At 43.9% G+C, this 14003-nt stretch overlaps 1 protein-coding gene across 1 annotated transcript; it reads left to right on the top strand.

Moving 5' to 3' along the window:
- The first annotated feature begins 1151 nt into the window (after positions 1 to 1151).
- On the top strand, positions 1152 to 2098 carry LOC129187560 (ADP-ribosylation factor-like protein 4C). The gene has a single exon (XM_054787012.1). It carries the CDS (start codon positions 1344 to 1346, stop codon positions 1914 to 1916), a length of 573 nt encoding a protein of 190 aa, XP_054642987.1. The 5' UTR covers positions 1152 to 1343; the 3' UTR covers positions 1917 to 2098.
- Positions 2099 to 14003: the final 11905 nt, after the last annotated feature.

Raw genomic sequence — 14003 nt, 5'->3', positions numbered from 1 at the left:
TAATATAAAACCATATTTACAAAGTCAAACAGGCTTTCTATGCTGTAACTATGGAAATATTCCATTTATTAATATTCAGTCCTATTCCGTCGAAATTCGCTTCATCAATTAACCGTGATAAACGAGAGATGACTATGTCTTTTCCCCCAAAAACTGCGTGAATTCTTCCCCAAAAAAATTACCATTACATGAAGTCATTTTTTAAAACAAAAAGTTGTAATATATTACTTCATTTAGAATAGCATTTTTTTACTATTACGACAACACATGAATATTTTTGGGTAGAGATATTACCAGTGTAATTACCAGTATTTTTATTTTTACCTTACAAAGACTAAACCTCAACTTCAAGAGCAGTGCAACAGAACAAATGTTCTACGATGTCTCCCTCTAGTGGCAGGAAGAAATTATATTGTTTCTTGTCTTTCGTGACTTGAGTTATGAAACATATACAACATAAACACTTCATTCTTTTCGTTCATGAAGTTAGATAATGTCATTGCCATCTTTGAACTTTTGAGCAGTTAATAAAACTTCTAAGATGGCCACTGTTGGACGCTGGAACCGATTATTTCTATTTAAATTGTGTCCAGTGGGAAGGGTTGTTTCCTAAAAAGAACAAATCAGAGGTGAAACATCGGATTATGTTCCATTTCTAAAAAATGTGACATACAAACAATTCTACTGCTGCCTGATGGCCTGCAAGGGGCGCCAAAGTTGTGTTTTTTGTTTTTTGAGACCACTAATACGTGGATAGCTGACATTGAGAGAGCTAGATTTAAAAATAATCAAGAATAAAATAGTTTCAAACTAATAGTGGCTATAATAGTCGGCAGTAACTATGTAGTTTGAAATATAATAAGAGAATGTAACTGTAGTTTGACCTAACTACTTGCATTTTGTCTTGCCAGTGTCGACCAGAAGGTGTCGCAAGTCTCGTGTACTTTATGCCGCTGTAACATAACAGTGGATTTACAGTAATGACTATACAAGATAAATGTAGGTTATTTATTCTTATTATTTATTAAGGTATCATTTATCATGATGGTTCATTTTTCTTTGTCTTTTTTCGTTTCTTTCAGGCTTCCGGTTCCGAGCTGCTGGTCATCTCGTCCTCTGATTGGCTCTCGTTCCGAGGGGCGGAGTTTGGCGGGGCCTCCTCCTCTATGCGGGTTTTGTTGTTAGTAGCGGAGAAGAGTTCATGGAGGACGTATGTGTAGGAAACGCACCGATGGACGTCTGAGGAATACTGAGATCCAGATCAAGATCCAGTCTAGACTGGGACGACTGGATGATCGCCATCTGAGCCCCAGGGAGGTGGACGAGCCCGCCGCCTCGCCGAGATGGGCAACAGTTTGTCCAACGTGTCTGCCTTCCAGTCTCTTCACATCGTCATGCTGGGTCTGGACTCGGCCGGCAAGACCACCGTCCTCTACCGGCTCAAGTTCAACGAATTCGTCAACACAGTGCCAACCATCGGCTTCAACACGGAGAAGATCAAGCTGAGCAGCGCCAAGGGCATCAGCTGCCACTTCTGGGACGTGGGGGGGCAGGAGAAGCTGCGCCCTCTCTGGAAGTCGTACAGTCGCTGCACGGACGGCATCGTGTACGTGGTGGACTCTGTGGACGTGGACCGGCTCGAGGAGGCCCGGACCGAGCTGCACAAGGTGACCAAGTTTGCGGAGAACCAGGGGACGCCGCTGCTGGTCATCGCCAACAAGCAGGACCTGCCCAGGTCACTTCCGGTGGACGCCATCGAGAAGCAGCTGGCCCTGCACGAACTGGCCCCCGCCACCTGCTACCACGTGCAGCCCGCCTGCGCCATCATCGGCGAGGGTCTGCACGAGGGCATGGACAAGCTGCACGAGATGATCGTCAAGAGGAGGAAGAGCCTCAAGGCGAAAAAGAAGCGGTGACGTCAGCAACCCTTGAGGACACCCAACAGGCGGGCCTGTTTACCTGCTGGACGCTCACCTGGCAGAGACAGTGTGGATGCTCTGGACACTCAGCAGGGACGTGATGTCCAACTTTGCACTTTTTATGTGGACTTTTGAACTTTTCTTTTTTTGGGGGGGGGCTATTAAATATTTCAAAGCAGCATCTCACTGACTTTGTTTGTTTATAAATATGACAAATTCTCTGGGACATCAAAGACTACATGGAGGACGCTGGCTGGCCTCTGATTTGTTGGAAATAGTCTGTTCCAGGGTCAAACCTCCCATTATAAAAGCTTCTTAAGTGTACAAAGCAATGTTTCAAGTCACATTTTCAAAGTCTTGCAAGTGTAGAAAAAAAAAGTGAAGCACAACAAGGGAGGACGGCAGGACTCGTCTTACACGATATGACAATCTTTAACATGGATAGTGTTTCACCGCTTCTTGCACTTGTATGACACTAAAGAAATGTGACTTCAAACATGGCCTGTACACTTAAAGCTTGTATGACGGCCAGAGTTTGACACTGGAACACATTAATTCCGTTATTTCCGATGGGAATCAGTGTTTAAACATTGCTCAGCCATCGCTAATATGAGGTTAGAGCGCATGAGTGCAAATATGCTAACCTGCTAACGTTCCTTCACACAGATGAAGACGTCAGCATGTGTGTGTGTGTGTGCGTTTGATGTGTTTAACAGAGCACTGATGAATGTGTCGTCCTGCTGCTGCAGTTTAGTCTGGGAGAACTAACATGTCTCAATATGGGCAACGACTCAAGACCACACACACACTTAACAATGAAACAACGGTTCCTAATGTTTTGACTTTTATGAAGCCACAGAAGGTGGTCTAAATATTAGCAACAGCTCTCAACACGTAAATGACAGAGTCCATCATGTTCATCTTTGTTAAGGTTTGACTTTTTGTATCGGATGTCATTCGATGGTGTACCTAATAAAGTGGCCATCATCATGTCATGTGACCACACTTTTAGCATCCACTGACTCATAAAAAAAAGGATGGGAACAGGAAGTAGGGCTGGGTGTCAACTGGCGCGCTTCCATGCTTCGACTGAACCTTCTGAGTGTATAAGTGCCTTCCCACTGAGAAGCAGCACGCAGTGCACTGGCAGTACCGCACTCGATAGTCGCCATCTTGGCTACATCGTAGAAGTGGAGGCGCTAACTCGAGTGGTTGCGATTCACCTTTAGAAAGGAGAGACTACGGAATCATTTTGCCCTGCTTTCCCCATCTCCCTCCCGTTTAAATAATGTAGTTTCCCAGGAATTTCCCGTACATTAACTTTAATATAAAAAATAAATCCTCTCGGGTACTGCAGGTCACAATGGTGATGGCTTCAGCACATGCACCATAGTCATCTGCGAGGGCAGTGGTGCAGTGCAAGAAGCAGGTAAATATTGTGATTGTCATTTCCGGTAAGTGTGCAACAACAGTGATGGATTAGGAACAGCACTGCACTGTCAAAAGTCAGCGACTAAGTAAACAGTGTACACAGTATACTTACTGACGTGTACGGAAGTATTGCATTTGAGACACAGCAACTAAGTAGTACTTGCTGAGTGAGTAATTCATGTTATTTTGGCGCACACACACACACACACACACATAGTCCACCTGGTCCGGTCCTTCCAAACACTTTACCTGTGCAGGCGTGTTCTTTACGACGTGCTTTGTTGGCTGCTTTGTCATCATCGACCTCCGTGACTTCCCTGAACGTCTTTTAGAAAGGTTCCAGGAAATGAAACACGACCTCCCTTTGCCACGCAGAACCTCTGAACCAGAACAGACTGCATTAAGACAATGTTTACGTATACCTGCTGATGTGGCGGTGTGGTGAAGGAGGCCTAAGAACGTCAACATTATTCATCAAGGTGTGCACGTTGACATTATGAGGCATCTTTTAGACGTCTTAGCCGGTCAAATGGACAACACAGCTTTCTACAGCTCTTAACGTTGGGTCGCTAACATTTTAACAAGTTTAAATGACATCTGCTTTGGTTCTTGTGGTTATGGTGCTTCTCAAAGACGTAGACAAAAATCGCTGACCGCTCCAGTGGTGTCTGCTTTACTTGTGATTCAGTGTTTTGAGATGACAAATGACTAATTATGAGAACACAAGCTTAAAATTATCATATTTTCGAGACCATCTGCTACGGTAAAACATTACCACAGACAGTGCATAGTATAGCTTATAATATACACATTATAAGTTATAATGCACTCAGTTTTACCTTTCAATAAACTAACAGCACTGTTGGAAAAAAGCTACCTCTGGCAGAACAGCGCCGCCTCTGGCCGTAAAGAAAGTGCTAAGGAAACATCAGGCACAGTGCAGGATGTGTTCTGTTTGTGTTTGCTAATTGCCATGTATTGACGGAGCCAAATTATAGTACATTTTTGGAATTATTGATCCTACTTTGTACAGAAGATCAAATTATAATTATTGTACAGTTGGCAACCATGTGCCTCAAAAACCATATGCAGTTTATCGCGGTTAATTGGTTCCAGCCCCGACGGTGATAAGTGAATTTCCGTGAAGTAGGTGTCCTTATTTATAAATCAAATATTTGTACAGAAAACCTGCTTACGACCTTCTAAATACCGGTTTTAACATTATCATAGCCCTCTAGACATAAAATAACACCTTTACACTCATATTGCCCAATATAGTACACATAAGACAAAATAAGACATAATATAGACTCACACATGTTAGCATTGGGAAAATTCCTTCTTCTTGTTCTTTTTTTTCAACTTTCCGTTTGTGTACAGTACTTCATGTGGTGGCTGTTGTCTCAACAGTGTAGTGTAACATTACTGACACCTAGTAACCAATGTAGAAGATTACATATCCTCACAATGTCCTTGAATGCATCTTCTGAATGCTTTATATGTCTATTTTAGTTAATTAGGCCATTTTTAGGCTTGAAAATTCTTAATTTAGGCAAAAAAAACATGTAAAATGTGCTTAAATATGCATATTTTGGACTAATACTAGGTCGTATTCAACCAAAAACCAGCAGTGATTTATTAATTAGTTTATAGAAAAACCATGACCGAGTGACGTGTTTCTTTCTTTCACAGCCGCCAAACTCTACTTTCTTCTTCTTCGCATATTTTTCCTTCGTTATAGTCCTTGTGCATACTAGTGCCCTTAGTGGCCAGACTGAGACACCACACTCTTATACAATAAAGTACTCCTATAGATACACAATAACACACTCTTATACAATAAAGTACTCCTATAGATACACAATAACACACTCTTATACAATAAAGTACTCCTATAGATGCACAATAACACACTCTTAGCCTGCCAAGTGTACACTCCAGTAGATGGCTTTCAGGACGTTCAACAGTTTAGCTGTGAAACGTTTGAGCAGTGTGTGCGTGTGTGTGGCAGGTGGGGGTTGTCAGCACACACACACACGCACACACGCACACAACCACATGACGTGAAAGAAGATTTTCACAAGCTCTTCATGACTCTCCACAGCGTTTGTGTGATCTGACCTCATGTTGCCTTCAAAGACAGCTGTGAAGTTGGAAACAGCCCGGTGAGGGATGAAAGAGTCTGGCCTCACAGAGTTCCAACAACATAAAAACAGAATCAAAAAGTTATTACGCTAGAAACTCTGAAGTCTGCGCCATCAGTCTTGTACCGCATGTATAAATAGTCTGTTCCAGCGTCAAGCCGTGGCCATGATGAAAGCTTTGATGAGTGTACAGGCGATGTTTTAAGTCACATTTTTACATTCTTAGGTGACATACAAGTACAAAAAGAAGTTAACTACTGGCGTATTTGTCCAAATGATCTTAGCTTTTAGGTGATATTGGTGTCATATCTATAATACAGTTCTGGTCACAATTTTAAGACCGAGAAGAATTTCTATGTTGCACTGTTGGATCTTACGGAGGTTCTATGTAGCGCTCCAAAATGCAAAAAGAAGAAATGGGAGAGAGACAGAACATTTTCTGAGTAAGCAATTTATTGCAAACAACTTGCTTTTCATCAGCTGATTAAAAGTTTAAGAGCACAGCCTTTGGAAGGCAAAATCTTGGCAAAAACGTGGATTCATTGTCATTTTCTGTCAGGGATCTCTTGATGGCAAAGACATTTTTGAACGCGGTCGGATTGTTGAGCTGCCTACGCTAGGCCTCTCGCATCGCACCTTTGCTGCCGACGTTGGACGCAGTGAGACAGTCATTTGCAACTTTTTCTAGGATGCTCAGGGTCATGGGACAAAAAAAGTCAAGTGGCAGACCCAAAAAATCGCCACGGCACTGAGCCGGAGGATCCGATTGGCTGTCCGTCAAGACACGGGACCATCCCGGAGCCAAATGATTGTTGTCATTGGTGCCAAGTGCAGCTGATGAAGAGCATATTTCACTTTAATGTGTTTTTTTTGCAATAAATTGCTTCCTCCAATTGTTTTTGTCCCATTTCCGTTTCTTCTTTTTGCATTTTGAAGCTCTACTTCGAACCTTATTAGTGCAAAATGTAAATTCTTAACATTTTTCAACTGGTCTTAAAATTTTGGTTGCATTAATAATGAATTAGTTTTATTTTTAGAATCTGCCGAGGGCTGATAAAAAAAAGGAGGTGTGGGCCCGAATACGGTCCCTGGGTGGCACTTGGACACCCCCGTGTTAGCAATAAGATCATTTAATGGACATGTCAAACATCGAGAGGGACACACGTTCACGAGGACGGCGACCGGACGTGAGGACGCGTCCATCACATGCTCGCAGCAAAGCATGCAACCGTTATGATGTAAGCAAACGCAAACGTCTCACGTCTCGCCTTGTCTGTGCCGATGGTTGTTGCCGTGGTAACGAGCGGCGACAGACCAAAAATGAGTGTGAAAAACGTTGGACTGTGAACTCTACACCTCCCTGATGTCACCATCAGGTCATGTGACACATGAGTTGTCCAACAGAGAGTCCAGGTCCAGACTGAATGCTTCCAGAGGGTTCTTCAGGTCCTCTGGCGAGAACACTTAAAGCTCCGTCAGCAAAGGGGATTAAAGCGCTCGCCTTCCATTGTTTTGTCTTGAAAGCCAAGAGAGGCGTTCCCATGACAACGGGTCAGCTGGTTCCCGTCCAGCTGTCCGCGGCTGTAGGAATGCTGGGACCCCTGCCCCCCTCTCCAAATGGGTCAGTCAGTCAAAGGTCAGGAGTTACATTAGAGCTAAAACCGGTGACAAAGCAAGTACCATCCAGTACCAGTCAGTACCAGTCAGTACCAGTCAGTACCAGCACCAGCGCTCGTGGGTCCCTGGCAAGCTGACTTTGTAGCAGAAGTAACATGACGTGACTTGTGGATGTTGACTTGTGTAGATGTTCCTACAGGTGGAGGATGGAGTGAAAAGAATGAAAGCGAAAAGGGGTGGTGGTCCCACGAGGCCTGACATGATACTGGGGGGGCGCGGGGGAAGGGGAGGGGGGGCGGCTGATGGGGTAGAAGTCCAACATAAAGCTTTGCTTGTCCTTTCCCACTGAAGACCACCATTCCCACCACAGCGCTAATACTGACCACCCCCCAACCACGCTGCCCCTGGCCCCCTCGTCTCCTTTTGTGCTGGGTCAGCAGGGCACTGGGGGGAGGGACGGGAGGGGGAAGCGGGGCGGGGTCTCCAGCTGGAGGACGTGAAAGCGTAGGAAAGGGTGAATGAATGAAATGCAAACATTAAAAGCATTAAAGGGATAGTTGGGAAGTTGTGTGGCACCCCCGTCGGCAGTGTAGTGCAATCAATTATTCATTCACTCAATCATTTTCTGTGCCGCTTAATCCTCATTAGGGTATGCTGGAGCCCATCCCAGCTGACTTTGGGCGAGAGGTGGGGTACACCACCCTGGACTGGTGGCCAGTCCATCGCAGGGCATTTACACTATTATATAATACAAAACATCATTATGGCTGCATGGAGACATAAATCCTATTTATTATTACTAATCCAGTCAGTGTTGCATCAGCATGATTTGTAGGCTGTTGTCTTAAAGAGGAATTACAATTTTTAAAATGATTCTTTTATATTCTATTTTGTTGTTTACGTTAAACTCCTGTATACTATTCAGTGATTTGGAGGTATTACAATTATTAAATGACCTTAGAGTATGTTGCGTTCTTTTATCTGAAACAAAAAAATGTGTTCATTATTGTAATTAATATTATGAATAATAATCAGAACAACTCTAAATATTCCATAGGTATGCATGTGAGAGTGAATGCTTGTTTGTCTATATGTGCCCTGCCATTGGCTGGCGACCAGTCCAGGGTGTACCCCGCCTGTCGGCCGAAGTCAGCTGGGATAGGCTCCAGCATAGAAAATAGATGGATGGATCATAACAACAATAACAACAACGATAACCATATTTATCTTTATTAGAGCCTATATCATATAATCATACTCATTACAATCAAAACATAATTATGATTATTATTGTTTCAATCATTTTGATGAGAAGTACAGAAATAAATGATATTCCAGCAATAAAAAGTTCCAAATGAAGTCTTGGATTCTTGTTCCCAGCGTCATGAGGAGGAATTAATGTTCTTTCGCGCGGAACATTCCAGAAAACCCTGAGAAGTTACAACACGTCTAAAAAGTTGACGTGCGTATTGCGATGTTGCAACAAGCTCGCGCACGCTGCACAGCCGTGCGACGCGTCAGCACTCTGCAGGGGCGTCTGCACAGGAGTCCACGAGCGTGGACCCGCCTGAGCTCTGTTGGCGACTTTTTACGGCTGCTTGACGTCAGGGCAGAGTGTTGCAAAGAAGAAGTGAAAGAGCGACTTGAAGTGTTGAGAAATTCACCTTATTTATCACCAGCTCATCACTTCCTGTCTGACGCTTGCGCTTTATGGGAAGAAACCACCGCAAAGCCAAGCCTCCTCTTGAAATAGCAGTTTTCTCCTCACAGAGTGACGGTGAGTCATAAACGTCTTAAAGTAACACGAAAGTAAGTAATCGCCATGGTAACCTGATTCCATCGCTTGTTTACAGTAAAGGGCAGGGACAGCAGAGGTCATACGGTCAGGCGGAGGGGGGGGGGGTCGGATCAAATCCTGTCTCTTGGGGACGCCCAGCAGCAGCAGCAGCAGCAGCAGCTGTCTGGAATAGGCGCTCTTCGGCTTGAGCACGTGTCACGTCTGGCGTTGGCTTTTAGAATGTGGCCGTGAGCGAGTCAGAACACGTTGGTGTGACCAGGTGAACAAAGGTAAAGGATACTGAATATTCAAGCCTATTTGAAGCATCTATTCGAGCCAATATACCCACCCCCCCCCAATTTGGCCACATTGACAGAGTGCTCTAAAGTTTTTTTATCAGTTTGAACGTGTCGCTGGCTTTTATTACTAATTACGTGACACGTGCGCCCCACAGCCACCAGCCTTGGCGTCATATTTGACAGTGATCTTAAGCTTCATAAACAAATCATTGTAAAATCCGGCTTTTATCATCTTCGGCTTTCATCTAAAACGAAATCATTTTATTCATTTTTTAAATTTATTACTTTTATTTCATCACGTCTGGACTACTGCAATGCACTTTGCTCGCTTACAGTTAAGGAACCAAAAAAAGGATTTAAAAAAAGCATTTCACCCCAATTCTAGCCTGCACTGGCTGCCTGTTCATTTTACAAATGCTTTGTCCTCTGTGTCTTTTATTGTTTTGTTTTTTTTATTTTGACTGGTTTTACTGATCCTGGTTTTAATTTGTTTTGTTTTTATTGTATTCTTTTTATTGTTGTTTTAAATGTCTTAAATGTTTTTGTTCTTATTTGTTTTATTAGTTTTCCTGTATTAATGTGGGGCCGCACGGTGGATGAGTGGTTAGCACACAGGCAACACCATCTGGAGATCGGGAAGACGTGGGTTTGAGTCTCCGCTGGGCATTTCTGTGTGGAGTTTGCATGTTCTCCCCGTGCGTTCGTGGGTTTTCTCCGGGTACTCCGGTTTCCTCCCACATTCCTAAAACATTAATTGGCGACTCTAAATTGTCCATAGGTATGAATGTGAGTGTGAATGGTTGTTTGTCTATATGTGCCCTGCCATTGGCTGGCAACCAGTCCAGGGTGTACCCCGCCTGTTGCCCGAAGTCAGCTGGGATAGGCGACCCTAATTAGGGTAAGCGGCATAGAAAACGGATGTAATTAATGTGTACTTTTACTTCTTATTATTTATTGCTTTACTAGTTTGTGCAGCACTTTGGAAATCGTGTTTATAAAACGTGCTAAATGAATGAAGTGGATTGGAGTGAATATTTGTAAACTGGTCAATGTGCAATCATCTGGCTTTTGCCTCAGGTAAATTTAAATTGCATTTCCATAGCTGTTTTTATTCTTACTTTATTATTCTATTTAATCCCTGCTGTGGTGCTGTGCTGCTATTGCTATCACTGTCCTGTTTGCTGCATACAGTGTTGCTTCTCCTGGAACACACACCTCTAATCTCATTGAAAAATCTTTGTCTTGTTCAGGTAAGTACAGAACGTAAGTAAGAAAGTAGAAATAAGTAAGAAGGTAAGTAAATATTGTTCCCAAAGCTGTCTAAATCTGCGATAGCGAGCACTTCTCCTTTGCTAGAGAGATAATCCGTCCCACCTCACAGGTGTGCTGATGAGACACCATGATTAGTGCACAGGTGTGCACCGTTACTTTCAAAGTAACAAAGCAACATCAAGTTCAAGAATTCTAGCCAAGCAAATTTCGCTTACCCCAATGGCAGTTTTTTTTGTTCTTGCTTGAAATAAGAAAAGTTGTCTCATTTTAATATCATTTCAAGTATGGCTGTTTTTGTAAGTAAGTAAAAAAAGCAAGTCAGTGTGTTTTGAAATCAGGATTCTTCGGGGCAAAGCAGCAGAGAGTGTTTGTTATAATTTGAATTTGCTGAGCACGAGGAAAAACACTTCCGCCAGCAGACTGCAAATAACAGCCACGCGGTTCCGAGTGTCTGCAGGCCTCGATTTCTCCTTTCAGTCCTTCCAGCTGGGGGTTGTCAACTGTGGTGGCGGCAGCGGAGGGGGAGGATGAGTTTGGTGTTTGTTTGCTGGCTTAGGGGTAACAAACACAGCAGGAGTTCCTCTTTTTATCACAGCTATAAGCTCACTAAACGTAGCCGCCATCCCCCATTAGCACAACAATAGCTGTTGTTTTTCTCCGGCTTTCCATTAACTCGCCTTTTGTTTGCTTTGTATTAGCGGCATTAACGTGTGAAGCTGTTCCATGCACAGGAAGTCATTCCAGGCCATCTCGGCTGATGGCGGCCAACATCGCTGCCGAAACAAAGGTGCACCTCTCTCTGAGGGCTCATCATTTTTAATGAAGCGGTGAATGTTTTTGCATTTTTTTTCTGTTGCTATGCTCGGATGTTTTACATGACTGAGGGTAGACTTTACAGAAAAATTAGACATTTATCGTACATACACTGCCAACCTCGCTTTGTGAAGAAACGCGATTACAACTAGCATAATGATGTGATGGATGGAAGTCACGTGACTGTGTAGTAGTAAACGTACACACACAAATACTACAACACTGTACTGCACCATTGTTTGTTTTGACTGTAAATTAAAGGGCTGTTTTTAACATTCAGGCCACAAACTAGAAAGAAAAAAAAATATTTTTTTGGGGAGGACGTCAAAGTTTGTTGTGTTTTAAGTCTAATATCTGTGAACCACTTAACTTCAAGTGTGAAATGGAGCTTTCACACCACGTTTCCTCTATTGTTCATGTGGCTGTGTCCCAAATGGAATACTTCCATCAGTACACTTCAATAAGTACACTGCGTACGCTGTGCACTTATTTTCCTGACTGCACCAATTTGGATGATCGTAATATTTACCCGCTTTTTCTTCTTCTCTCCTTTTTAATGGTGAATTGCAACCACTTGTCGCCAACATTTGGATTGCCCAATAAAACATCTTTCAGTTTCATTCCCCACTTCTCGATTGTACAACAATTAAAAATGAATTTGTGACGTTTTCTTGCTTGTGTGCTTGAAATGAGGAAGATTACGTTGTTATTTTGTTTGGTAGTCCCGCCCCTTCCGCTGCACAGCCAAGATGGTGACTATGGAAGGCGATCCGTCAACGCGTACTCACCATTTTGATCATTTTAACATTATTTAATTCTGTATTATTATTTTTATGTACTTATTTCATGAACAAAATTATTGATTTCATTAACAAATATTCATTTTCACGGTTGTGCAGCAACCTGACAGTGCCTGACACTGCCCTTTGCCGTACATCTCAGTCTGAACGCGCTTCTGATTGGCTCAAACGCTCTCACAGTTCGGCGCTATTGCGCAACCTGCTTCTCCGGCGTGCACTTCAAAGCCTGTCAGTGTGTTTTGATGTGAGTATGAATCGATAGAGAATAAAACATGAACACGGAGCGTTCGCGCACATGCAGACATGAGGATGAAGCCGTGAGACGTCGCCACAGCGACATGTTGATACACTGCTAATCCTCCAGTGGTCTTCATGACAAGCTGTCCTCTGATCTGCAGCCAAAATGGACTGAGGATTCCCCGTCTCTTTTCTCTCTCTCTGTGCGTCTAGCTCGCTCGCTCACGTGCAGACGGCGTTGCCAGGCAACCGTGTCTGGTCCCTCAACATTGCGCTAATCCTGCACAAGATGCACATTTGTGCACGTTTGAGGGGGAGCAGACATGAGCGTTAATCTCTCAGCAGTGTGTGTGTGTGTGTGTGTGTGTTTATGTGCTTGTCTCTTTTTGTGTCCTGGCAGAATTCCCAGTGCAGTCTATTTGAAGGAGTGGGAATGTTGAACGGAGATGTTTGCACCTCTAAACAAGACAGCCGAGCGTCAAGCAGTGTGGGTTTCTCTTCTTCTTGTACCACTATACTGTACGTCCAAAGTCTTGTCCGTGCTGGTCCTGCTTTCGGAAGAACATACATCACATGTGCCTCTTGACCCTTTTTGCGCACTTTGCCTTTTGAGTGCAAAAGTGAGGGGTGCGGCAAAATGCGGTGCCCTGTCAGTACCCGGATGTTGCACTCACAACGGTCAAGACGGTGAGTGTGCAGTGATGAACACTTGCCACAGTCAGTAGTCGCCATCTTGGCTGCGTAGCGGAAGGGGAAGGACTAACGTGGAATGATGGCGGCTGGAGTGTAACCTGTGGCTGTGGAAAGGAGAAGAATAAGCGGGTGAATATTGGGATTGTCATTTGCGGTCAGTGCCGGTAAAAACGACAGCAATGGATTTAGGACAGCAATAGACTGTAAAAACCTACAAACTCAGGAACTAAGTGCACAGTGTACACAGTATACTTACTACAGTATACTTACTGAAGTGTGCTGATCGAATGATTCCATTTGAGACACAGTTGCTTTGAGTCGTCCTGTGTGGTCCATCAGTGTGGACTGGACCTTGAGGGACATCCAGAACCTGTAGGATGGGTTGAGAAGTGTGGCCAGTGACAAGAACCGGCTCACAGTGGAGCAAAGTCAATAACGATGATGTCATGGCGTCACTGTGTTCCCAAAAGCAGAGGTCATTAAATATTTAGCGGTCTCAAGGATCAGGAGGATCTGCTGGTTGGACCACACCGCTTGATCCACGTGTCTTTGGCAGATCTGTTTTGTCCCCACAAAGATCACAAGCTATTCATTTTGTCACCTGACGCAGACGAGAAGGTTCTGTTTGTCCATGGTGAGCATCTACAGCGCCCGAAGTGATACTGACTCCGAGAGGACGTTTCCTGTAAGCGGAGGCTCCGGGACCAAGTCCCTGCGGTCCTGGCGAATCGATAATGACGAGTGAAAGTGGAAGTGATGTCACTTGTTGTTCGTTACTTCCACAACCTCCTGGAAACACGCTTGAAACATGTACGCACTTTTTGTTCTAAACGTGACACACACGACAAGCTCAAGCACCATGTGACCACCAGTCATGTGACCATCTTGCGTTATGGTCATGGTTTTCCGCCTCCAAGGCACTCGAAGCGCTTTGACACTGCTAGCACATTTACCTTACCTTACTGATGACGCAGCATCAGGAGCAACTGGGGGTTCAGCAT

The sequence above is a fragment of the Dunckerocampus dactyliophorus genome, chromosome 9, assembly GCF_027744805.1.
Source record: "Dunckerocampus dactyliophorus isolate RoL2022-P2 chromosome 9, RoL_Ddac_1.1, whole genome shotgun sequence".
Classification (NCBI taxonomy): Eukaryota; Metazoa; Chordata; class Actinopteri; order Syngnathiformes; family Syngnathidae; genus Dunckerocampus; species Dunckerocampus dactyliophorus.
The sequence above is the reverse complement of the archived record's forward strand: the minus strand, read 5'-3'. Positions and strand labels throughout refer to the sequence as shown.